This window comes from Streptopelia decaocto, assembly GCF_964273445.1.
Source record: "Streptopelia decaocto genome assembly, chromosome: 1".
NCBI classification, from domain to species: domain Eukaryota; kingdom Metazoa; phylum Chordata; class Aves; order Columbiformes; family Columbidae; genus Streptopelia; species Streptopelia decaocto.
In genome coordinates this window covers 108,229,265-108,255,347 of record NC_138663.1, presented here as the reverse complement: position 1 = coordinate 108,255,347, position 26,083 = coordinate 108,229,265, and the positions used below count along the sequence as shown (strand labels likewise).

Here is a 26,083-nt window from a genome sequence, read left to right as displayed (position 1 = left end):
TCAAAGCCCAGGGCTCTTCTCTCAGCAGTAGAGATTTAAAAAACAAAACAAAACAAAACAAAAAACAACAGACACACCAAAAAAAAAAACTGCAATCAAGCCAAAACACCCCTTCTAGTTCTTGTTCAAATGGAAGGAAACTGACATTTTCCTGAGCATCGCTATACCAAAGGGCTGACAGCACACTCTCTGCTGAAGGAGGCAAAGAGGTTTTTCAAGTAGCCCCCAGCTCACCTGGAAGCCCAGCCAAAGTTTTTACCTATTTGTGCTGTAATTGCCTGGGTCGCAACACAAAAACTGTTGTACAAATGTGCTTTCACTGATGAGAAAACCCCACTGACTCAAGGAACGAAAGGTTATGAGTACAGGTTACAACACAGCAACAATAATTCAGTTAAATCCGATGTCTTTTGTTTAAAGTTATTTTTTCTGTGGTTCTATAATATTATTTTTAGTTTTCTAGAATGAAAACAATAGCCAAGCTCTCTAAGTGCCGAGTCTTTTTCAAGGTTTTGTAAAAGGCTAAAAGACAAGAAGGTGCATTGATTCCAAATAATAACTTATACCCTGTGATTTCAAGATTTTACAATCAGTGCACATGACTGGAAATATCTGTCTATAGAAGTTTCTAAGAATTATGTACAAAGGGGAAATCTTAAAATAAGTGCTCTTTTTTAAATTTTATTTTTTAATTTAAAACTTCAAATCAACAGTCCAACAAATTGCAGCTGTTGGAATTGCTGAGCCAATTTACAATCAAATTGATTTTTTTTAATTAAGAAAAAAAACTTTTGAATTTGCGAGGAAGCACTCTGCTCCCTATCAGTCAAACTCTTACTTTTCTATAATGTTATGCACACCAGCGATCCCAGCTATCATATTCTTCAGGAGCACAACTAGTGTTAGCACAGACTTTTTTCAAGAGTACATCTCCATTCTTAATTATTTCAGAGCATCAGATTTTCCTCATTTTTGTTTTCCCATTTCAATCTACATAACAAGTCTAATTTATAACTGTGTCTGATTTGGGTACCTTGAAAGAAACTCTTCCATCTCTTCTCTTCTGCTTTGCTGCTATTAGCTGTGTTACCAGCGGATTGTCCTCAGCACAGTTTAGGAAATCTCTGTTCTGTGTCTCTCCTAGCGGTGTTACACCTGGGAAACTGTGAGTTCATTTGTTCCTCAGCACTTACACAACACAGTTTATTTTCACAAAACATCCCTCTTTCTACAGAGCAGCATGGAGTACTCTGAATCTTATATTAAAAGAGATGCAGAATATTAAACAGATGAACATGAATGCTATATCAGAATAGATCCTTTGACGATCTAACTGGCCTTCAGCCATTATTTATAGCAGAGATGCTGCATACAAAGGTGTCAACACCAAAAAAAATAATGAGAAGCACTGATAGACAGCCTCTTCACATAGGGCCATTGAAGAATTTTCCTCACATATCCATGAGGATCAGTCTCTTCCAGGAAAAATTCCCATTCCCTTCTGTGAAATGCAGATTTTTCCTAACCAAACTTTTTTTCTTTTTTTTTAAATCTTGATGAGAAGTGGTGCTTCCTAAGTGAGAACCAGAGGCAAAGACATGCAGAGATGTAGAAGATATTAATAATAAATGTGGTTTTAAGGTTAGATTGATTGAGGGGAATAGTGTGACAGAGCTTCACTTCGCAGAGAGCTTGCTGTTTTTTCCCTCTATTATCCTATTTCACTTCAGCCATGCTTCTGGATTAAACAACCCTGATCTCATTCATAATATCGCTTGGGCAAGGAAACACCAGATGAGCTCCAACTCATGCCCTTCTCCAGATCATTTTGATTCCTGCTCTGTCCCTGTGCGACTGCATTTACTGAAATAGAACATCGCACCACATGAAGGTCACACCGGAGCTAGTCAAAGAGGGTGAAAAATGTCCTTTGCTCATCGAATGCTCATTTGAATTTTTAATGGCTTTGCTTCAGTTATGTTCACACCCTGTCTGCGGGTAGTTGAGCGATCGCATTTTAGTGGTACGAATGCTCACAGCAAACCCACGTCCAGAGTTGCCCGTGGAGGAGCAGAGGAAACCCAGCTGCTACATTCACACACACACACACACACACCTATTTGCACAACTGGTGTGCTCCTGGCGCAACAGGCGGGTAATGCAATCGATATCAGGGGGTTTATTTGACCAACTACAGCTAAACAACGGAAACCATTTGCAGTCAAGCCCTTCTGTTACTCATTTAAAGGAACCGCTGGAGCATTTTAGATAACAAATTGGTTTGAGAAAACAATGCTCTTGCTCATGGATATTCCTCAAGCAGAATAAGAGAATACATTTGACAAATAAATTATTTGTTATGAAGCCTTTGCTCACTTCTAGTCAGCACATACAAAAGAAAATAGCACAGAAGGTATAATGTTAAGTAAGCCTATGATCATATTTTTTTTTAGACCACTGCACCTTAATGCATTAATGATTTCACTGAATTTCTAAGGATTACTGCGAGAAAGCTACTTAAGATTTTATCCATGGGTTTTCTGGGGTCAGAAGAACCACATCTCCATCCATGACCCAGCATCCTGGAAGACACACTCATAAGACTGTAGGATGCAGAGCTCCATCCAGTTACTCTTGTATTTAGCTGAATTACTTATATTAGATTAAAATTTGTCTTCCAGAAAAGCACTGGTCTTGATTTGAAGCTCCATGGTGCCAAGGAATCCACAATATCCTTGCAGAAATGCCGCAGCAGTCAGCAAAGGCAGCCAGAGCTTGTGGAGGTGTGGGGAGGCTGTGATCCTCAGGAGGGAACACACATGTAAAGGAGATGGAGAGGAAAAGTGGGAAAGTCGGGGGCTCCCAGGTATATCTAAAAGCCTAGAAAAGGCCTCTGGAGGGGGTCTAGGAACCCAGAATAACAACACAAGGGACAGGAAGCCAGCAAAAGGGACAGAGATGGTATTGATGGCATCCCAGCCTCAGCCAGCAAACTGCCAGCCCATAAAGCTGAGCACTTCCGGGAGAAAAATAAATAGAAAAATAAATAGAAATAGAAATAAATAGAAAAATAGAAATAAATAGAAAAATAGAAATAAATAGAAAATAGAAATAGAAATAGAAATAGAAATAGAAATAGAAATAGAAATAGAAATAGAAATAGAAATAGAAATAGAAATAGAAATAGAAATAGAAATAGAAATAGAAATAGAAATAGAAATAGAAATAGAAATAGAAATAGAAATAGAAATAGAAATAATAAAAATTAAAATTTAAATTAAAAGACTGAGTTGAGAAGTATAAACAAGGTTAGTGACCTGGAGGAGATGACGTGCCAGCAAAGGACACACACACCTCTGCCCAGTCCCAGTTCCCAAAGCCAAATTTGAGGCACGAAGGAGAGGAAGACACATGGTCTCCAGGAGAGAGACCCATCAGAGGAGGGGTTGCGCCACCTGGGTGCATGCCCAGCTCCATTTTTCCAAATCACTTCCAGGAGCGTTGGCTTGATGACAATTGTCAAGGAATAAATAAGTTAAATGCAGTAACTAAATCAAACAGAGTTATTGTCAGTAATTGCATTTCTCTCAGAGACACCACTGCAGGTCTGTTTTGGCCTCACGGTCATGCAAAAATAAGCCAATCCAAAAGTGACTTGAGAGTACTTCTAGAGTGTGGACCTGAGGAGAAATTTTGAGTTATTAGAAGCAGGAAAACAGCAGAAGAGAAATAAAGGTGAGACACATTGACCTAAGGCTAACTGCTGTCCTCTGTCTGTAATCAAAACAGCACTAACAGGAAAATAAAACACCAAGGAATTTTAAAAGTAATGACAACTGAGTAAAAAAAAAAAAAAAAATTAGAAAATACTTTTTTGAATTAAATCTATGGAATGAGGCCCAGATTCTGCCAATACATATGCATGGGCTAAATATTAAGTATATGAATAATTATTCCAGAGTCACCACCACTGCTGATGTTGGGCCTCTGTCCAGATGCAAATAATGCTCCCTGAGCTAGCACCAAAACTAAAACGAGCAACAAAAGAGCTGCGTCACAGAGCCACGGGTCAGCTCCTGCAACCTGCACTGAAATCTGGCAGCCCCCATACCCTGCAGGGCTCCCCCCATTCATCCCTTGAGCAGGTGCAGCAGCCTCATGTCCAGGGGCACCGACCTCAGGAACTGGTGAAAATAACTGATGGGAGTCCTTAAAAACACAATACTTGCAAAACGTGGTTTTATCTTGGATGTGAATTCAGAGGTACTTAAGTCCAACAACACTATGCAATGCAATTTTGGTGCAGTGCCCCAGTGATTGCTGTTGTGTATAGATTATTTGGTGTCTAAATCAGCAATCTGCAATAAAGGGAGAATATTTATCCTACCTGACACGAGAAGGTGGTTAAGACATTGAACTCAGAGGTATATTCAGGTGATCAGTGATTTGACAGAGCCTCAGGACAGATAAGGGTTCTCCCCCAGCTGTCCGACCGTGGCTGTAGAGGATGTGAAGGTCTGCCATGATCCCTCGTTACTGTCTGTTGGTGTTTAGCCATTTTTTTTAAGTCATTAACAAGACCCTTTCGGAAGAAGTGAGCAGGGTAGCTTCTATAGTTGTTCTGGCATTGCAAACAAGGGGACTCCTCTGCCCATCTCCAGGCTCAGGGCTGAACTGTGCAAAGTCAGGGCTGTGCCCAGAAGAGGTTTTGCAACAGCATCTCTCCATAAAAAAAAATCTTAATTATTAATTGAGATAAGGATGTGACAAGACTCGCGAGGAGAGTCATGTGCGAGTTCATCACATCTGAACAGTACCAGGCATTTTTCCACTACCTTGTACCAATGGACAACGGGCATTTCGCCTTCCTTATGCCCAGCTCTAGTGTTTTTGTGGACAGGACCATAAGCCTGAATATTGGGAAAATTAAAATTAAAATTAGGTGATTGATAGATAGATAGATAGATAGACAGACAGGTAGATAAGCGACTAAATGGCATCTGTAGAAGACCGACGGTCTGTTCCAATGCCCTCCGCACCAAGATGTGTGGCATTTCAGGCTTTGCCGTTCTCTGCCGCTGACCCTGGGTTACCCCGGGATCTTTAGCTTGTTCAGCGCAAAGCCAGGAGCAGGCTGGGGCCAGGGGGCAAAGCACGTCGAGGGAAGGAGAGGAAACCACAGAGAAACCCGAGAGAACAGGTAGAGGAAGCGGAGTTGCTCTACCTGTCTAGAGCTCCTGCACAAGCTTTTTTTTTTTTTTTCCCGTACCGTAAACAGTGATAAACCAAGCACGGGAGGATTTTGAGTAGTTGTTATCGTTTTCTTCTCCATTGCAAAGGAAGTGGGAAAAAAAAAAAAACAGCTTGTGTCAAAGCCCCGCCATGGGCTGCGCCTGCCACCGCAGCTCCACCCATGCGCAGGGCTCGCAAGGAGCGGGAACCCACGGGAGGGCTCCCCGACTTCAGCTGCTGCGACGTGGGCTGCGGGATGCACCGGGTATGGGGTGGGTACAAACCCCTCACGGACTTGGAGCTGTGTTTTTTTCAGTCGGCGGCAAACTTGTGCCCGTGGTGGCCGCCGCAGTGAGGGGAGCTCCTCTCCAGCCTAGGCAGCCGCTGTTCCCTGCAAGATTAAAACAATCTCGCTCTGAGTCTTGAACCGATCCTGCACATTTTCAGCCGCTACGGCTGAAACCGAGCTTAGTCCTGTCTCCGCCCTAAGATCAAATACTTGTCTCCAGGCATGACAGCGAACTGCCATTTTGCAAGCCATATCTCCTCGCAAGGATGGTCTCTGCAGAGGGAAGCGGTTCGGACGAAGGGGCTGTGTGTAACGAGAAAGGAAGATAAAGAGGGGGACAAAAATAAAAACACAAATCCCACTCGGAACAGGGGCGTGGGTCCCCCGGAGCGTGAGGCAGGCCCGGGAGGACGGGGTGCGCTTGTGCAGGATCCACCATCGGCAGCCGTCGGGCGGTGGCGCCGGGGTAGCCCCGGGTCGCCCTGTCCCGCATCCCCGCCGCGCGGCCCGGCGAAGCGGAGCGGAGAGCTGCGGGTTTGGTCCCGCTCTTCGCTGCCAAACGAAGCGGGACGAGCCTCGGCCCGGCTGCCCGCCCGCAGGAAAGACGGCTAGGGGCAGACCGGGCCGGGCCGGGAGATAACCGCGGGGCGGTGGCGCCGGAGCACCCGAGCTCCCGCTGCTGCGATGAGAAGCAGCCGTTTTTAGAGAAGGCAGGAGGCCCGGGTGGTCGATCCCCACCGGTCCCCGGGCAGGGACGGCAGCTCTGTTACCGGTTCGCCTGGGCTGCCCGGCCGCCCCGCTCTTCAGCGCGACCGAAGCGGAGCCGGGCGCGGTGGATGCGGAGGGACGTGCACGCCGGTCCCCTGGGCGAAACCCATCACGGGAGGCCCCGGGTGCGAGGAGCCGGAGCGGATATTGTTATGGCAGCGGCAGCCGAGGGTCTTGATCTAGACTGGCTGGAGTGAAAAGAGGCAAATATTGCCTTTTGTGCCCTCCTGCCTCTCTCAGCACCGGCTGTCAGTCCCCGGGCTTGTTATCCGTACAAGGCATCAGTTTGTTTGGCTGAGCTCAGCAAGGTTTTCTTCTCCGAGCAGAACTATAATTGCTATAATTCTACTGTATCATTTGGATCATTGCAGTATTGTTGTTTTCTCTCTCTCGTTCTCTCCCCCTAACACTGCAATAACGCGCTCCAGTGTTAAATTAGCAGGTTGCAGGGGGAACGGAAAAAAAAAAAAAAAGGAGAGGGAGAGACCATAAATGAATGAAAGTTTGTTTAAAAAAATAAATAAAACAACAGAGTGACTTGGCAGAGGCGAGGTCGCATCGCAAAGCATCCTCGCCTGCGAGCGGGACTGCCATCCGCCCTCCCCGAGCTCCGGGCCGGCCGGGGCCGTTCTGCCTCAGGCAGGGCCTGCGGGACTGGGGACAGGCGGGCATCACCAGCCTGGCCCGGGCACAGAGGGGCGAGGGAGCGGCGCAGGGAAGGAGTGAAAACCAGATGCAGAAGGCCGAAAGGCTGCGGCAGGGCTCCCTGCGCTCTGCGTGTCCCCGACAGCGCCCAGCACCCGCCCGCCGCAGCTCCGGTTCGCACCACCGGCAGGTCCCGGCGCTGCCGGAGCCATCGCAGCTGACGCGCTGAGGGTGCCCGGTCCCCTCCGGGTACTACCCCTGTCCCGGCAGGCTCGAGTCCCCGCCCTGCCCGTCCCCTCTTTCCCACGCGCGGTGCCGCGGCTCGGCCCGGCAAGGCAGAGGGAAGGCAGACGCGGGCCGGCATCCCCTGCTGCCGGAGTGACGCTCCCGACCCGGCCGCGCCTGCGGCTCCGCGCCGCTACTCCCGGGCAAGCCTCGGTGGGGAAGATCCGGCGGAGCCGCCCGGCACGGTCGGGGCGAGAGCAAGAGGCAGTAGTTCCTCTGCATGCCGAGCTTCCCCAAGGGTACCTATGGGTCTTCTTTTCTTTTTTTTTTTTTTTTTTAATTGTTGGTTTGGTTTTGATGATGTTGTAATTTGTTTGTTTGGTTTTGGGTTTTTTGTGTTTTTGTTTTTTTTTTTTTAACTTACTGAGTTAATGAACTAATTACCACTCGTGCCGGGAATGGCAAAAGCTCCCAAGAGCTAAGCAGCGACGGCAAACGGCAGCTTTGTATCGCCCGCACAGGCACACCCTGCAAAGCCGGGCCGGGCTGTGGCAGCCCCGCCGGCCGCGCACGTCGAGTCGCACCCCGCCTCGCTGCCGGCATGGCCTCACCCGCGAGGGCAGGGGAAAACGAGAAGGGAGGAATAACGGGCAGGAGCCCCACTCGCAGGGAGGCGACGGCTGTGGGAGTAATCGTTGTCCCCGAGCGGCACGTACGGACACACACCTATAGATCCTGTCAGAGTGTGTGTGTAAGTGTGCGTGTGCGCACACGGGCATCGGCACAGGCAGAGCGACGTTGTGTCCACGCCCGCACGGACACACATCGGCACTTGCCTATCTTTCCTCTTAATTCCCTCTGTTTTAAGTAATCAGGAGATGCGAGATACGCACGGGAGTTGCTGCACGGACAGGGAAAACGGGGCTGTCTCACCTCCGACACCCGGAGCCGGGCACAACCTGAGAGAGCAGACGGGTTATTTGAGGTGGCCGAGAGCGGTTCCTCCGACGTGTCTGTGGTTGCGGGAGTCCGGTACGAGGAGCGCACCGGTTAACAGGAAACTCGCTAGCAGCTGTAACGTACCGGTTAAAACTGAGGCCAAACTGCCCGAAGATGGAGCACGAGCTTGCCCGGGACGTGGCCGCTGGACAGGGAAGGGAAATGAGAGGAATCAAAAAACCTCAGAGGCCTTTCACCCCGAAACGGCGTTGAAGGGGCCTACGTGCGGGGAAAGGCGGCGGCGGTCGTGGCAGGGAGGCGGAGGCCGGCCAGCGCCGCACCGGGCTGCGCGCCCTCCCCTGACTGGGGGACGCTCCCTGCGGCTCCCCCGGCGGCCGCACCTCGCTACGCCAGGCCGGCTGCGCTGGTCCCACCGCGCCCTTGCCCCTGCAGGTGTTGTCCAGGTGTTTGTTACGGTAAAACCCCAATTGCCGACCCCGGTATTTTTAAACACCAGCTGCGAGCGCGGCGCGGCGCAGCGCTGCGCCGAGAGGGGGTGCTGCTGGGGGGAGGGAATCCGGCACGGACACCCCAGCGGGGCCCAGTCCCGCCCCCGATAGGGCACCACCCTGAGTCAGGGCCAGGCCGGGCGGGGACCGGGGCTGCCGTCGGCGGTGAGAAGAGAACGGTGCGAGGCGTGCCGCGGAGTCTCCGCCACCGCCCATACGGCCGCCCCCGACGGCGTCCCGCTTGCCGCCCCCACGGAGCAGGACGCCAGCGGGGCGCGGGGGCGGGGCGTGGCGGGAGGGGCGTGGCGGGGTAGGGCGGGGCGCTGTGGGGCAGGGCGGGGCGCGGCGGGGCGTGGCGTGGGAGGGAGGGCAGCGCGGTGGCTCGGGGCGGGCGCCGATCCGGGGTGGTCCGAGCCGGGGTTTGCCGGGCGCCGTCTGTCGGCGGCCGCCCGGCCTCCACCGAGAGCCAATCAGGGGGCGGCTGCCCGCACGTGGAGCCGAGGGGACTCAAGAGCGCCGCGGCCGCCGCTCACTCCCCCCGTGACGGGCGTCCCGGCGGCACAGGGCAGCGCCGCGGGGGCGTCCGCGCCGCCGCAGCCCGCCCCGGCCACACGGCACGGCCCCGCCGCCGCCGCCATGAGCGGCCCCTACCCGGAGGAGAGCTGCGCCGAGCGCCCCGAGTGCAAAAGTAAATCGCCAACTTTGCTGTCCTCTTACTGCATCGACAGCATCTTGGGCCGGCGGAGCCCCTGCAAGGTGCGGCTACTCGGCGCCGCGCCCAGCCTGCCCGCCGTCGCCGCCCGCCCCGACACCGATAAGGCCGCGCAAGGTAAGCGCCACCGACCCGCTGCCACCGCCCCATCGTGCTCGCCCTTCTCCTTTTCCCTGGCGTCGGGCAGGGCAGGGCCGGCTGCGCCCCCTCCAGCCCCGGCGCAGCCCGCGGCTCGTCCCCGCTCCCCGTCCACCCGGCCAGACGCCGCGTCGGAGCCACAGCCGCCCTTATCCCGTTACTCTGCTCCTTAGCGACTGCTGTGCTGCCAGGAAGCGCGGCCAGAGCGGTACCCGAAATTCAGGCCGTTTAACTCCGTGCCGATCGGGTACTGCCGTTTTAGGTTGTTGTTGCTTTCGATATATGTGTAATTTTTAAGGCAAAATAAATCAGAGCAGGATGTGATCCGTGCACCCAAAAGCTCGCCCGTTCGCATTAAATCTGTAACGGATCTCGGCGAGCCAGTAGGGGTTCGTGCCTGGCAGTAGACAGGGCGGTAATAAAGGGGCGCCGGCAGCCGCCGCCACCGGCTCGAAGTTGGGCGCAGCCCCCCCAGAGCCATGGGAAGCTCGCCTGGGCAACTCCCACGGACGGTATCCCTCACGGTTTTCCCGGCGTTCACAGCCGGGTGGGTCTCCTTCTTCCGAAATCAAAGGGAAACCTGGGGGGCGGGAGGAGGCGATAGAAGGGGGGGGCAACAAACAAACAAAAAAGCACACCGAAAAAAAAAAAGGATGTGTGCCGGGGACGGCGCAGCCCTGCCGTGTGGGATGGGGCCCCGCGGTGGCCGCTGCCGGAGAGGTGCCGGCGCAGGCCCGGGACTGCCCGAGCTCCCCCCGGAGACTGTCCCGCCGCTGAGCGGGGCGCCGGGCCGGGCTCTGCAGCCGGGGGGAAATTCTTCCCAGGCCGGTAGCAGCGGCGCGGGCAGGGGCTAGTCTAACGCCACGGTGTTGTGGGGGCTTATATCGGTGCAGGTTATAAAACGGTGCTGGGCTGCGGGGTTGGGGTCTTGCGCTGGGCTCTTCGCGCTGATCCCACTGACCGTATCTCTCTTTCTCTCCCCGCCCGTTTTTTCTTCTCTCCGCACCCCTCTTCCCCCCATGCTTGCCTTCGCCGTCCGACTGCTGTGGCTGCCTAACCCACCTTCTCCCGGCGCAGGGTCGCCCAAAGGGAGCCCCCCTTTCGAGCCGGCCGAGCTGCACCTTCCCCCAAAGCTGCGCCGGCTCTACGGGCCGGGCGGGGGCCGGCTGCTGCCACCGGGGCCGGCGGGACCGCGGGGGGACCGTCCGGATGGGCGGCCGGAGGGGGGCGCCGGCCCCGTGCCCGCCACCGCCCCGTGGGACACGCTGAAGATCAGCCAGGCACCCCAGGTCAGCATCAGCCGCAGCAAGAGCTACCGCGAAAACGCGCCCTTCGTGGCGCCGCAGCCCGCCCGGGACGAGCTGGGCAGCCCCGCCGCGCACGTCGAGGAGCGACCGGGCCCCGCCGCGCCGGCCGCCGAGGAGGAGGAAGAGGAGGAGGACGAAGAGATGCTGGAGGAGGAGGACGAGGAGGAAGAGGAGCTGGAGGACGACGAGGAGGAGGAGCTGCTGGGCGAGGACGGTGGGGGGCTGCTGAAAGAGGCCTGTCGGGGCGCCGCCGCGGCCCCCGGGGCGGAGGGCGGAGATCTGTCCCCCAAGGAGGAGCTGCTGCTGCACCCCGAGGACGGCGAGGGAAAGGACGGCGAGGAGAGTGTCTGCCTCTCGGCCGGCAGCGACTCTGAGGAGGGGCTGCTCAAGAGGAAGCAGCGCCGCTACCGCACCACCTTCACCAGCTACCAGCTGGAGGAGCTGGAGAGGGCCTTCCAGAAAACTCACTACCCCGACGTCTTCACCAGGTACCAGCGCCGGGGCCCCGGCCGAGCGCGGAGCGGACGAGCCCCGGGGGGACGGGACGGGCCCGCGGTGTGCTGCACTCCCGCCTCCAAACCTCCCCCCGGGGTGAATCCTGCCGCGGACACCTCCGGTCTGGGAGGGGATGTGGAGCAGGTCCGGGCTCCGGGGGAACCCAGGGTCGGCAGGGTCCGGGCAGGCCCGCCTGGAGGCCGCCTCCGGGGGCTATTTTTACCCGCTGCCCTCCTCTCCACTCGAGGCGGCTGCCACCGGGATCAGTTACGCGTTCCCCGTGAGGCTGGACCCCGGCCCGGGGAAGCCCCGGCAGGAGCACAGTTCAAAGCACCGCTGTCTAAAAATACTGGCCGGCACGTCGGGGCCCCTCGCTGCTAGAAGCCACCCCCGAGTGGCCCGGCAGGGCCCGGCCTGGCTCTGCCCACACTTTCGGGGGCATTTTCCCGTTGAAAACGGGAGTCCCGCGGTGGTACGTCTGGCCAGTGGCTCCTTTGCGGGAAGCGCTGGCTGGGAGAGAGGCAGAGCCGCCTGACAGCTCCCCGCACTGCCTGAAAATACCGCACTCTCCTTCAGCCCAGAGGAGGATTGAACCCCCAAAGCCCCTCTTTTGGATCAAGGACACCCTCCCAGTTTCTCATTTGTTTTGCCGGAGGAGTCCGTGAGGAGGTGTCCTCAGGGGCGTTTTGTTCCCCCGCCCTAGGTGCCGCGCATGGCCCGGGCATTGCCCGTGGGATTAACCACGGGACGCCGCCTGGCCCCGGCTGCGGCCTCGGGAGCCGGCTGCTCGGGGATGTGTATATGAATATATCACGCTTTTTTGGTTGATATTTTTTTTACGGGTTTGGCTTTTCCTCCGGGGCTTCCCATGCCAGGCCGGTGCGGGGTTGTGGGGCCGGCCCGGCGGCGACGGGGCCCAGCTAACCTGGGAGCGCTCCTCTTTTGGGTACAGAGCTGATGAACGTTTTTGTAACGTTTTAATGGTTTCCGATTTGCCGTAATTGCGGCAATGCAAACTGCACTTTGCGGTGGTTCGACTGCCACCCCCCTCCACCGCGGTTGCGGCGGGGAGCGGCTGAACTTGGGGAGTGGTGAGAACGGGGTTTCCAAAACTCGGGAGTCCCGCTGCCCAGCCCTGCTTCTCTCGGGCACCGGGATTTCGGGCCCGTTGGGCTGCAGGGGCGCAGAGCCACGGGCTGGGGGGCGGCTCGGGGTGCCCCGGGCTGACGGCGGCGTGTGTGTCTCCCCCAGGGAGGAGCTGGCCATGAGGCTCGATCTGACCGAAGCCCGAGTGCAGGTGAGTGGCGGCGGCGGGAGCGGGGCGTCCATCGGCGGCGCCCGGTGGTGCTGGGGGATGTCCCCGACCCTCCCCGGCAGCGTCCCCGGCCCCGGCAGGACCGAACCATCGGCTGGCGAAACCCCGTGTGATGAAAAGGCGGGGGCCCCCCGGGGCTTCGGTTGTTAGCGAGACCCGCTCGGCCGCAAGCCGGGTATTTGGCTGCCATCAAATCTCCAATCGGGCTTCATAAAAGCCCACTTAGTGCTAGAACAAACAGGGCCATTTGAAGGCGAAATGTTGTTTGATTTCCTCTCCGCCTGCACAAGGAGCTGGCTAATGCTATTTGATTTCCCATTTTTGATAGCAATAAGCCTGCATTGATCTAATAGTGAGTGAGTGCAATGCTATTAAAGGTGTTTGCCGCCCCATACCAGAGTGCATTTCCCAACCCGAGTCTCATAACCAAAGAGACGATAAACATTGGGATGCCCTGATTGCCAACAGAAAACAGATGTCTCTGGGTTTGAAGCTGAGCAAATCACTTTACAGTTAAAATCGGGCGCTGATAAAGCATAATAAATTCCATATGGCTCATTTAATACACAACAGCTTCTTGCATTAGAGGGGCTAATGATGAGATTTGTCCCCTCCTTTCTGTTGACACATTTCTCCATTGTCAAACAGAGATGTGACAGCAAATCAGTATTTTCAGCTCAGGGGAACAAGTCGTGGGAAAGTTAAATAACTTTTAAAAAAAGAAAGACACCCCCTTTCTCTCTCCTCTATTCACGGGAGAAGATGTAATTAAGGGAATATGAATTATGAGAGTCCCTTCGTTTACCTTTGGGTCTACTCAAATTTATTAATTCAATAAGGGGGAATTGCAGCGAGGACAGCTTGCTAATTGAGTTTTAGCTGGGAGAAACGCTCCCTCCGTGACAGGTTGTTGGCTTCCCCGTGAATGCGATGCCTCTTCCTGCGTGGATACCCAGATGCGGAGATCAGGTCTCGCTCTACAACTGTACGGAGAAATCCGCAGCACTCCTGCCTTTCTTGCTTCCTGGAGAGAAGGGATCTCACGCTGAGCTCACAAAGCCGAGCCTAACAGGGAAATCTCAGCCGACACCAGCCCGAAAAAAAGACAAATATGTGTCCCTCTCAAAGTCTCTCCCCTTAGGTGCTGGTGATGCCTCGCACTTGATCTTTAAGCTAATATTTTATTTTCGTTTGAAATACGTTATTTTTTTTTCTCTACCTCTCTCCTGTGTTAAATCCTTGTTGGTTCACGGTTTTTTCTTTGGGGGAGGTGGAAAAGAGGCAAAGGACGGCACTGCCGCGGTGTCCTAACTAACTTTCATAGAATAGATCATAACAGGGCAGCCTGGAAACGTAAATTAGCTGCTTTGGTTGCCTCGCAAATTATTATTTCGTTTCAGACATTCGTGAAATCACGATTTTCCCCCCTCTCTCTAAATCTGAAGGGGGAAGGAAAAAAAAAGTCTATGATCCTCAAACGATATAATTTGTAAATATTCCCTTCAGCGAAAAAAACCCGCGCAGCTCCCGGCATGGGTGTGCGTGCGGAACGAAAACCCGCTTCATGTCTCTGGGAAATTGTTTTCCCGCGGTTCCCGCGCAGCGAGAGCGCTGCCACGAAGCGCCCTCCGCGCCGGCAGCTGCCCGCAGCTCCGACCTGCCGGACAACGGGGATGGGGGCTAAACTGCTGGGCCTCCCCGGGGCAGGGCTGGGGGGCCCCATGGAAAGCCGCCTGCGGGCCCCCGGGCTGGATCGGCACCGCCCGGAGCTGCAGCTCGACGCTGACACGCGGGGCCCCCGCGGATCGGCCCCTTTCGGGACGCTCCCTGCTCGGGGGCGGCGAAAGAGCGGGCACCGTCGGGCCGGAGCGTGGCTCCTGCGGAGCTCGCCCCGCCGGGAACGCGGGCAGGCATATTAAAATCAGTTTTTCTTTTGGCTTTCAGGTATGGTTCCAGAACCGTAGGGCTAAGTGGCGGAAGAGGGAAAAGGCTGGGGCTCAGACACACCCCCCAGGTTTGCCTTTCCCTGGTCCCCTGTCAGCAACTCACCCCCTCAGTCCATACCTTGATGCTAGTCCTTTCCCTCCTCATCACCCAGCTCTAGACTCCGCCTGGACCGCTGCTGCCGCCGCCGCCGCGGCCGCCGCCTTCCCCAGCCTGCCGCCGCCGCCCCCCGGCTCCGCGGCGCTGCCCCCCGGCGGGACCCCCCTCGGCCTCGGCACCTTCCTGGGCGCGGCCGTGTTCCGCCACCCCGCCTTCATCAGCCCCGCCTTCGGCAGGTACCGCCCGCCCACGCGCGACCCGGCACCACGGGGGACATTCGGGGAGGGGGTGGGGGGCGGCAGCCGCCGGGGAAACGCCGCTGTCGCTCGCGGAGCCCCGCGCCCGTCCCGCCCGTGGCCTTGTCCCCGCCTGACACCGCCGGTCGCTCCTTGGCCCGGCCCCACGCGGGACACGTCTCGCGGGGGCCGCCCCGGCATTCGAACTTGGAGCGCTTGCGGCCGGCACTGATTGGGCGCCGCGCAGATCACGTGTGTTCACCCTGGCCTCTCATTGGGCTAGGGCAGTTCTCACGCCCTCCCCCCCCCCACCCGTTCCATCGTTGAGGGTCCAGCGAGTCCCCTGTGGGGACGGCCGGCCCGCGGGACAAGCGGCTACGGGCGGCGGTGGCGCTTGCCGGGAGCCCGGGCGTCCCCGCGGGGCTGCGAAGCCCCACGCAGGGGGAAAAGACGGAGCAGGGTCTCCGCGGGGCAAGTGTGCGGAAATCAATGCCCCCATGCAGAATAAAAAAACAGGCGTGGGTTGCCCTACGTGCACACATGGCCTCTGCTTTGCTCATGGGAGGGCGCTGCCGCTGTTTGGCCGCCTGAGCAGCTCCGAAAGGCTCATGTCGGGCCGAGCTTCCGCGAGCGTCCGAGGCCAAAGTGGGGGAACCCCCGCGCGGCGGTGGCTGCCTCCGGAGCCGCCCCGTCGGGGCGCGGAGCGGGGCGCAGTGCCCGGCCCGCCGGCAGCGGTTCCGTGGATGGACGGGAGGAGCACAGCCTTCCTAGGACAGGGGTTTCACTTATTTTTTAGTACCGACTAAAGAGAACCCCCCCTCCCCTCTGGAGTCTTTCTCCTCGCACCCCCTTCCCCGCCGGCTGTTTTACCCCGGCATCAGCCGCCCCGAGAGCGGCAGGTAGGGGAGTATCGGTCTCGGCGATTTTATTTTTCGCTAAGTATTATTTTTTCCCCCCCCTCCACAACCTTTTGCCCTTTGACGTCGTGGGGATTTTGGTGTGGATTTTTTTATCTTTTTTTTTTTTTTTTTTTTTTTTTAATTTTTCCTCTCTAGTGTCTTTGTTCCCCCACGTCCCCGCCTGGCGGGAAAGATGCGCGGGGGGTTGCGGCGGGAAGGCAGCGAGCCCCGGCCCGACTGTGACAGCGGTCTCTGCTTCCCTTGCAGGCTCTTTTCCACCATGGCCCCCCTGGGCAGCGCCTCCAGCGCCGCGGCCCTGCTGCGGCAGCCGGCGCCGGCCGCCGAGGGAGCGGTGGGTTCGGCGGGGCTGGGGGACCCGGCCAGCGCCGCTGCCGACCGGCGGGCTTCCAGCATCGCCGCACTGCGGCTGAAGGCCAAGGAACATGCCGCCCAGCTCACCCAGCTCAACATCCTCCCCGGGAACGGCACGGGGAAAGAGGTGTGCTAAGGGACGGTGGCCGTCCTGGGTGTTCGGGTTGGCTTCTTTTTTTTTTAGGGGGGGAGAGAAAAAAAACAGAGAGAGGAAAGGGGAGAGCTAATACGCGAATAAATAAAGGTCACCTCAGCACGAATCTAGACCAAACGGGGGGGTAAAAAATAATAAAATACATTAAAAAAAAAAAACAGAGGACCAGCAGCTAAGACTGGGGTAGGTTCTCGAGTTAGGAACTTGGAGAAAGCAAGCGCCTGTCGCATCAGCCCTCACACGAGTGAACTGATACTTGCAAGCTCCTGAATAAGTAACTCCTTGGCTGGTACATTTGTTAAATGTACGGCATATTCGTTTCCTCTCTCAGCATTAAGGGGAAAAGAAAAAACAAACAAAAAAAAGCCCTAATAAAAGTTATTATATATTAGCGTTATGTACACTAAATATTTTTCCTTCTGTTTATCTGGCAAGAAAAAAAATAAAAAAAAAAAAAGAAAAAGAAACAAATAGAAAAAAATAAAATAAAATAAAAGGGAGGAAAGCTACCCACATCCTCTTAAAATAACATAATAGGATGTTAAGTTGGTCTGTTAAGAGCACTGGAGAACCATTTTACATGTTGATGCAGCGAGCTGCATATACGCTAACCAAGGATGCTGCCAGTGCAGACTGAAAGTAAATTTGATGCTGTAAGATAACCAGTGCACTTAAGGGAAAGGGTATATCTTTTTCTTCTTGTATTCTTTATCACTACACCAACCAAGGTTTTTATATCAAACCAAAGGGAAATACACTGCTAGAATATGGACTGTTTAAGTCACTAAACTGTGATTATTGATTCTGTACATACCATTGTTATAAAAAAGAACAGAGCTTTGTATATTTGAAATGTTATAAAACAATTGCACTCAGTGTAGTGTTGTAAAAGTTTGTCATTCTGTAGATTCTTACTGTGTTGTAGATATAATAGGGTTCCTAGACAAATATTTATGTACAAACCCTTTATTTAACTTATTAACTGTAGAGGTTTCTGAAACCCTCAAGAGGCGATGGTACAGTACTTTTTCGTGTAATGTCGTTATTGTTAACACTTTTCCTTGCTATCCGATGGAGAAGTGCCGCGTTCAGAAAATAAACACAAATATATGTTTAACAAAAAAAACAAAACAAAACAAAATGAACAAAAGAAAGAACAAGCCCGGTCCTTGCGGGGGCCGCCGCCTGTGCGGGCGCCCGGGGCTGAGCCCCGACGGGGTGGCCGGGGGCTGCGCACCAGCACCCCCGCCGGGAAACCCCACGGGGCGTGAAGGGCCGTGGGTCGCTTGGGCGGGGGCGACTACCAGAGCTTGGGGGAGACGAGGTGCCGGCGGCCCCGTTTGCAGGGGGATTTGCAGATGGCGGGGGCCGGGGGCACCCACGGCTGCGCCAGCCGCGCTCTGCCGTGGGCACCGTGTCGTGCCCTCTGCCGCCCCGGGCGCTGCCGAGGCGGGTGCTGGGGTTGCCTTTCGGTGCCAGGGACCCCACACCGCGGGAAGCCACCCCACGCACCGCTGGCATCTTCAGCTGGGGACGGGGGAGCCTATGGCTCCCCTGCTGCCGAAACCCAGCGGCAGGGGACAAAAACAGAGATTCGGGGGAGCGCTTGGCTTCACCCCCGCATCCCTACTGGTGGGGCAGGAAAGTTTCTTCGCCCCTGTTCTTGTCTCTGCCCTCACGTTGCCCCGGGATGAACTTCTTATTTTTCTTTTTATTTCCTCCCCCCTCCTTTTTTTTTCTCCTTTGGCGCAGCTCTCTCGTCTGCCCCTTCCACGGAGCAGGACCAGAAACCCGTGAATTCCCTGCCTGCAGGGACGGCAAGGGCTGCCGGCAACCCCCGCGCCCCCCCTGCCCCGCGGAGGGCAGCGGCAAACCCCCATGGGGCCCGGTTCCCCCCCGGCCAAGACCCGAGAGCTGCGGGTGTGGGGCCGGGCCGGGCCGCCCGAGAGCCCTTGTGGGTTTCATGGGTTGTTGGGGGATTTCTCGGCGTGATTTGGTCTAATCGCTGCAGCCCGGGGGCCGGATACCGGGGCAGAGCCCGGCCACCCCCGGCCACCTACGCGCACCGAGTGGGCCCCGCCCGGCCAGACCCGCAGGGCTGCTCCTCGGGGCCGCTCCGGCCCCGGGATCCGCCGTCCAGGAAGCGCCGCCGGAGCTGCCGCCGCCCGTGGGAGCCCCCGCGACCCTTCCCCGCAGCTCCCCCATTCCACTCACGGCGTTTCACATACCAACCCCCCTTCCCGCCCGCCCCCAACCATATTTTTGAGTGCTAAAGCCCACCATAGGCGCGAAAAAAATTTATGGGAAAAATAAGGCTTGTTCCCTGGACATTATTAGCAGTGCAGCCTGAAATATACATTTTTGCCTTAAAGAAAAGGGAATCATTATCAAGCCATTACGCATTAAGAAATGTCATTCAGTCATTTTTATTCATTCCGCTGAAATCTTCGTAAAAGCCCGAATCATACTTCTGCAAGCAGCAATTTTGTTAATCCAGGGGGTTATTACTCTGGTCCCTTATTAGGATCTATACTGCTGCCAAGCAATCCTATAACCTTCTCAAAAGAAGTTTACCTCCGTGTTATAAAACCAGTAGTGGTATTTATACTGTGCAATAATTAGTGTATTACTTGAATCCACTAACAGGTTCATTTTATCTCCGCACAAAACCCCTAGTCTGCTTATAGAAAGCTTGTGCCTCCTTTGGTGCTGCTAAAGTGGTGAAAGCGTGAATGAAGGCTGGTAGCACTTTCTCCTTTCGCCGTGCCTTAATTCCCATCTCTTTTTGCTCTCATCCAATTAGTGCAGTGTATTAAGCGGTTTATCATCTCATAGTCAGCTATTGAGAGAAACAAGGCGAACACTTTGCAATAGAGCCTGCTCTCCTTTGACACCCTCAGGTACTTACATATTCCACTGTGCTATGAATAATAGAGGAAGAATAGAGCGCTAATTCCCTCATCAAAGAATGCCTTGTCTGCTGCTTTGCTCAACAACACCATTCTGATCAAAAGAAAAGCAATAAAGCTTAGCATAACAAAACGAAACCTACTTATTAGCTTAGTGGTTAAATTAATGCAGAGCCGCTGCTATTCAAAACCAAGGTTTGAAAACAGCCTCCAACAACCTGATAATGCTGCCTTCGGGATGAAGGAATTTTAATCTGAAATTTGAAGCTGGCACAGATGAGTTAATCTATTAAACTGCTATAAGGAGGGTGCGGGAGAACTATTCAATTAAGGCACATTTAAGGTGCTCTGCAGAAGCCGGGGAAGGACGCTGAAGGGAAGATGTGCTCCAGTTCAGCAGGAGAAAAGTGCCTTTGAGGGCCAAAAGAGGGGGTTTGGCACAGCAACAAACGTGTTTGCGGACGGGAATTGTTTTTCATATCACATATGTCATCGGCGAAACCTGGCTACCGTCTCCATATATCAACACTCCTCTTCCCCAACTGCAAATAAATACAAATAAACACAAACCTTAATTTTAACAGCGTTGGGGATTGGGGAGGGGGGGGGTGTGTGCGTGTGGGGGGACGGGAATGAGGGACAAGAGGCGGGAAAGGAAAGGCGATTCGAGCCAGATCAGCCTCAAAACGCAATCCTCCGAACTTCAATCTTTCCCCAATTATTTACAGCGCTGCATTTACCAGCTCCATTTAATATTAAACGCTATAAAGATGATTTGGCGTTTCCCAGCCTTTCTCCGGGGCCAAGAGGAGGCACGGTGCCCAGAGCTGATTAGAGAGAGAGGGGAGGAAACAAAAAAAAAAAAAAAAATCCAGTTTACTCCTTGCCAAGACTTTCAGCTCGGATCTGCCCAGCTCTGCTGAGAGGAATCAAAAATTGCCTTAACTCGGGGTAAAAGCCCTCGTTTCCGAGCCTCTGCCCCCCCGAACTGCGGCTGTTCGGGGTGCCGGGAGCCCCGGGGGGCGTTCGGGCCCCTGGGCGGGTAGCGGCGCTTCCCCCGGGCCCTGACGGGGCCACCCTGTGCTGCTGCGCCCTGCGTTCCACATTCCACAACACTCTCGTTTAATCTAAACATCCCTAAACTTGCAAATTAACAGGCTCTTCAGCTGTAATTATACAGATGCATACAAGTGCCACGGGGTCAGGTTATGCCGTATCTACCCATTTTATTCGTGTACCTCACGCTTGGAGGAGAAGGTCACACTTTTCGCTTTCCTAAAGGCATTCTACCCGGTTAATATTAGTAATATCTTCATAATCCTAATTGGGTTGGCCACGAAAAAAATGTGAAAAAAAAAAACCTGAGAGAAATTACAGGAAGCCAAGATCTTTCAAAGAGCTGCAACATCAACGTGTCATTTAGGCAGCAACACCTTCTCTCCAAGAGAAGCCTCCAAATAAAGTCTCCGCTACAAAAACCCAACCAAACGCGCTGGGAAGGAGTGACGGCTCCTGCCAGGGGTGGGACAACACCAACACAAAGCCAGGGATTGAGCAGGAGCAATTTCTCACATACTGCAACTCTGAACGTGAGTAAAAACGAAAGGATTTATCCCCAAAAGTTGCCCAGAAGATGACTGTATTTACATGTATTCAAATAGATGTTACCCATCCTGACACACAGCATCTTCCCATGTCACTTAGGGACAAAAGAATGTCACAAAACACGCTAACACAGAAACATATATATCCTTTTGATGACCAAAACCTTCGTGCTGATGCTCTTTGACTTCTTTGTCACTGGCCATCCGTTCAAAAAATGGACACACAAGCTCTTCTGTAAACCCAGGAAAAGTCTGGAGCAACACGAGCTCGCATGGAGTATTTTCAATAGTCAGATGATCAAATCAAGTACTCTTTTACTAGAAAACTTTATTTTTTTCCTTCAAGCGTTAAGAAAACTTTACATTTTACACTTCTAAAGATTTAACAGAACATTTTTATAACCTTACATTAATATATCATGTGGCAAATTTAACGGCGAACATGAGTACAAGAATATTCTGTGTACAAAAGCATGTACCCAGATTTATGCTCTTTTCCTGTCCTATCTACTTGACATTTTATTAAAAGTAAATGAAATACAATTTGTTTATAAAACCTTTAAAACCTCCAATACAGTAATTATTACAGAACAGCAACAACGATTCTCCTCGTTCCCATCCCCTGTAATTGGTTACAATGCCATCCAAAGCAAAGCATCTTTTTCTCCATTGATTGCTTACTTTCAAATATGTTGCACAGAAAGAAATGAAATACATTTATTTCCTGCATCTTTACAAAATGTGTTTTGTACATGTGCATGTCCCTATATCCACAGAGAAATCTCCAACATGGCAAAATAATATGCTTAAATACATACAGAAAGACTCTTAATGAAAAGATAGTCCCTATTTTTAGCACCTCCAGGTCTGAGTCATTATTTATCTTTAATAAATTTGAAAGTAACCCACCTCTACCTCTGTTCAGAAGGTATTAGGACATTTAAAGGCATTTAGGTTTAGTATTGTTTTTAATTGGTATGTTTATGATCAGGAAGAAGATAAACTGTGAAAAGGCAAAACATTAGTGCTCCTACTGAGACCTCTACTAACCTCTCTTCCTGAGAGCACCTCTACTAAATACCCTGGAGCAAAGTCTAGGATCACTTACATTCCAGCTACTCTCACTGGGAATTATCCAATTAAAGCAGCAATTCCCCCACCCCCTTTTCCCTCATGGGTCTAAATACACAACAAAATATATTGCAAAAATCAACTACTCCGTATTTTAATAACCCTGGCTTCTCAATGAAGAAAAGAATGGAAGATAAAAACACCTAGAATATTTCACGTCCACATGAATCATACATCCCATTTTCATATTCAATTTTTCCTCCTCTGAAGAGACAAGTTTATTAAAACACCATTGTGCATACTGAAATAAGAGTATTGCTTACAGTTGATCATTACAGTTGAACAAGGAACTACCCTCTTGTCTCCCACCATTTTTAGTCGATCACTGTCTTTCATTACTGGACTCCGCCACGGATTTTCCTATACTAAAGGTAAAGAGTTTGCCGAGGTTCACTTCTGAGTACCCACTCATGGACAGGTATTGGTCTACCGTGCTCTTCAGTTTTTTGTAGGCCTCAGAGACTTCATTCCTGAATGACTTCTTCTTAAAATACTCTGAAAAAAAAAAGGAAAAAAAGAAAAACAGAGAAGGATTAAATGACCATGAAAGACAGTACTTTTGCATCGCTACTACTGCAAATCACGGTATTTTCAAACAAGGTGAATGCTGTAGCTACCAAAGATGACGCTTATGGGCAGCTCTTCCTCTGGAGCAGCAGCTCCTGCCAGGAACTGATAAGCAGCACTGCTCACCTGGTCATGTTGTCTAACGGGAGTGAAATGTGGGTTCGCTAACTCACAGCAGAGAAGATAAGCAATAGCAAGGCTGGCTCTGAAAGGTTCTCAACTCAGTAAGAATCCCCAGGGGTTTGAAGTGGGGAGAGATTCTGCCCACAGTCAAGTTTGGCTTCAGAAATGAAGGAAACCATAAGCTTCGCTCCTCTAGTCCCTGCTGCTGCTAATAGTGGCACTGGCACAACCTGGGACAGACATGGCACCCATGTCATGTGTTCTCGCACACACCTCCTGTGCAGGATGGGAATTGTGATTGATACTCAGCACTATGGAGACATTGAAAGGGGAAGGGCAGTAGCACAAAGAGGAGAAATGCCATGCTATCCTACCCTAAACCAGAGGAGATACTCGTTGTCTCAACTAGGAGACACCAGGTTCACCTGACACAAGAATGAAGAGAGCCATTCCTAAATGCTTGATCAATAATATCTGTGAAGAAATGTCTAGAGCACAAGACACTCACTCACTTGAACATTTGTGTGTGCAAACTCACGTGCACACAAGAGTTTGTACATATTTCAGCAGTGAAACACAAACCATTCTATTTTAATTTTTTGTTTAGTTAGATTTTATGCCATCTCAAAAAGAAGTCCAGGGAGATTTTGTTTGGGTGGTTGTCCAGCTTTTGCCTTACGAAGGCTGTGGACGAAAGCTAAAAAAGCAAAATTTTCTCTGATATACATCAACGTGAACTTGCTGCAGATTTGGTACAGTTGTGTTCCTCTCTTCAAACCAGCTCCCCATCCACAAGCTCCTACTCAAAAGCTGGCATCTGCAGTTACACCTTGGAGCAGGCACTGCCGGACAGTCTGCATCACCGCGCACACAAGAAGGATTTATTGCAAAACGAGGTGCCTGCGATGCAGTTCCGCCCCCCGCAGGGGGATTCCAATTGAAGCAGAACTATGAGAGCACAGTACAGGTATTCAAAGATTGAGCTTTCAAGCCATTTTGCTGTAGTGTGTGTCTTGTGAGCAACCAACACCATCCTGCTGCTGCCCATTAGCTTTGCCTAAAAGCTGTTGTCTCATGTCTTCCCGTCACTGCCGCAAGGCTGGTAGTGTCCTCCTCATGCTTGGAACATGTAGCAAAGGAGCCTACATCCCCTGTCAAATGGCTTCTTCTACATGGCACAAGTTAAGATGAAACAGCAGTTGTCTCTAAAACAGCTGATTTTGACAGAAGAAGGGCTCGGAGGAAAGGGACAGACTGGATTTTTGAGTCCACCCGTGGGAGGGAAGGAATGACTCACTTCTGCAACGTGACTCACTTCTGCGATGTGATTGAGATGGAGACATCCCATCGGACACAACTTCGTCTCAGCAGCCAAGTCAAGGACTGGCACAGGAGGAGACAGCAGGGAAGGGAGGCATGCTACAATATCGGGTTTGAGAATTCCTCCTCCCCGGGGATTTACAAATATTTCTGCAGAGCCTCAGATGTTTTAAGATGAGCTCAGTAGATTAACTCCTAGATACAATACGAACAGCAATGTTTTACCGAGCGAGTGCCAACAGCTCAGGTTTTCCATGTTATTTGTGAAGTTCCACTGAACTCAATTGCTCTGCATCATGCTATCAAATCTTCAAAAATTAGATTAAAATTTAAACTTAAATTAACGATGCCAGTTTGAGTAACTGAATACGTTGATTAAAAGCACTTTGGTAAGTACCTTTCAGGCACCCTTGTGAAGAAGGTTGTAGGTATTGTGCTGCCATAGTCAGTTTTAGGTATGTATATTGCCAAATTTGAGCAGGAGGCAAACAGAGGAAGATGCCACATTCACACCATTGTCCAGACTATAGTGACATATATCTGTTAAAATAATTAAAATTTCCTTAAACTACGCGACAAATACAATAAAAATTTTGATTATAAAAATCTATTCATTAACAGGCTGGAGCCCCTATGGCATAAACACATTTAATGATCCTGAAATTATCTAAATGCTGTGTTTAATTAAACAAGCCTTGAAAATGGTAATAACCAGATCCATAAAAACACCAAATCCACTTTGCCACAAATTCAGCACTAACAAGTTTATGCATTTTCAAGATAAATGAAATGCTCAGTGGGTTCACTTGACACTGCTCACACTCGGGCAAAACCATGCTCTTTATACCAAGAAACTGTGGAAAATACCATCCTTGTAGTTCAAAACTAGGCTAAAAGCATTTAAAGCCTCCTGGAGCTCAGAAGGGACCAAGGTGAAATGACTCAATGCGCAGAAACAGCTGGTACATGTGAACAGAGCAGGAAGGCACATTAATCACGAGAACAACGAGGCAAACAATAAGGCAGGGCTGAAAGTAGGGAACAAAACCACAGGCCCACATACAGCTCCAATTCAGGCTCCAGTTGTCCCACTAAGAGAGTGCCTGGCTCCCCCCCAACATTAAATCTAAACTTTAATTATTAGCGATAGCCGTTCTGACAGTACGCTTCAAACATTTCCCAGATGCAATTACCCTCGTAGTGGCTAGCAGGAAAGGGTGGACTGAAGAAAAATGGAGAAATATGAGGGGCCTCATTGAAGTAATGAGGCCAATTTTAAGTTTCAATTATAAGAGAATGGGCGCCGGGAGCTCCGGGAGGAGAGGAGGCAGCGGCTGCATCTGCAGCACAGCCACTCCGTGCATTTGAATGACACGAGTGCATCTGATGACTGGGGAGAGAAGATTTAAAGAACTGTGGTAATACAGAGCAGGGGAAGATGAGAGAGGACACAGCTCCTGATGTGTTTACCTCCTTTGCTGATGGGATATTGACTTTTCCCACCAGGTTGGTTAGAAAGGGGACTATTTACGCTGCCACACAGCAGAGTAAGAATGACAACCAGCATCACTTTGTGCTCCTCTGAGTAAAAGACAACTGTGACCGTCGTATATCACACAGCCAGTCAATACCTTCGAGTTACCATACCATCCAACTCAGAGATGCATATAAAAGCTCCTACTTTCTTCTTAAATGAGAATTTAATCAATAACGCACCCAAGGCCTTCTGAAAGCTAAGCTATAGAAACCGACTGAAATTGCCTTTCAGTAGTCAGTCACATTCCAAAATAGTTCTATATCTACTATCACCCCATCATTGTTTTAATCATATCCAAGTTCAGCGGCAAGCAACCTTTCAGACGACTGCTGCTGCAGAATGCATCTCCAGCTATACATAAATAGATATATTTATAGACATACAGAGCATACAAAAGATACCACTACAACAAATACAAAAATGAAAAATACAATTATTTTAATATAAAATAAAAAAGGAAGATATGCTTCTGACTGTATATAATTAAAATTCAGGTATTGTATTCTCTAAGGTTAATAAATCACCAACTTTGGTATAGATTTCAGAATCATATCACCAAACATGCAGTTAACCCCCGCCCCCCCTCCCCTCCCTTCCTTGTTCCCTTCACAAAA

The 26,083-nt window shown here is 51.9% G+C and overlaps 2 protein-coding genes across 4 annotated transcripts in view; one reads left to right on the top strand and one right to left on the bottom strand.

The window, feature by feature from the left end:
• Positions 1–9,157: 9,157 nt before the first annotated feature.
• Positions 9,158–17,362, top strand: ARX (aristaless related homeobox). 2 transcript variants are annotated; one of them, XM_082076369.1, is made up of 6 exons: positions 9,158–9,436; positions 10,535–11,252; positions 12,511–12,556; positions 14,519–14,588; positions 14,673–14,853; positions 16,020–17,362. In XM_082076369.1, the coding sequence occupies exons 1-6, from the start codon at positions 9,244–9,246 to the stop codon at positions 16,258–16,260; spliced, it is 1,449 nt and encodes a 482-aa protein (XP_081932495.1). In that variant the 5' UTR covers positions 9,158–9,243; the 3' UTR covers positions 16,261–17,362. The 2 variants fall into 2 exon arrangements, with proteins under 2 accessions (XP_081932495.1, XP_081932494.1); XM_082076368.1 differs by having other exon boundaries at positions 14,519–14,853.
• Positions 17,363–21,099: 3,737 nt separating this feature from the next.
• Positions 21,100–26,083, bottom strand: part of POLA1 (DNA polymerase alpha 1, catalytic subunit) — a 206,134-nt gene continuing 201,150 nt past the window's right edge. For both annotated transcript variants that reach the window (XM_082050693.1, XM_082050695.1), the window contains one exon: positions 21,100–22,417. In XM_082050693.1, coding sequence (XP_081906819.1) covers positions 22,245–22,417 — 173 coding nt within the window. In that variant the 3' untranslated portion in view covers positions 21,100–22,244. The remainder of the gene's footprint in view (positions 22,418–26,083) is intronic.

Bases quoted from the DNA above. Each gene is read 5' to 3' on its own strand.
- ARX (XM_082076368.1), top strand. From the start codon at position 9,244: ATGAGCGGCCCCTACCCGGAGGAGAGCTGCGCCGAGCGCCCCGAGTGC. The intron at 9,437-10,534 runs GTAAGCGCCACC...CTCCCGGCGCAG, and splicing joins CACCGATAAGGCCGCGCAAG to GGTCGCCCAAAGGGAGCCCC. The intron at 12,557-14,518 runs GTGAGTGGCGGC...TTTGGCTTTCAG, and splicing joins TGACCGAAGCCCGAGTGCAG to GTATGGTTCCAGAACCGTAG.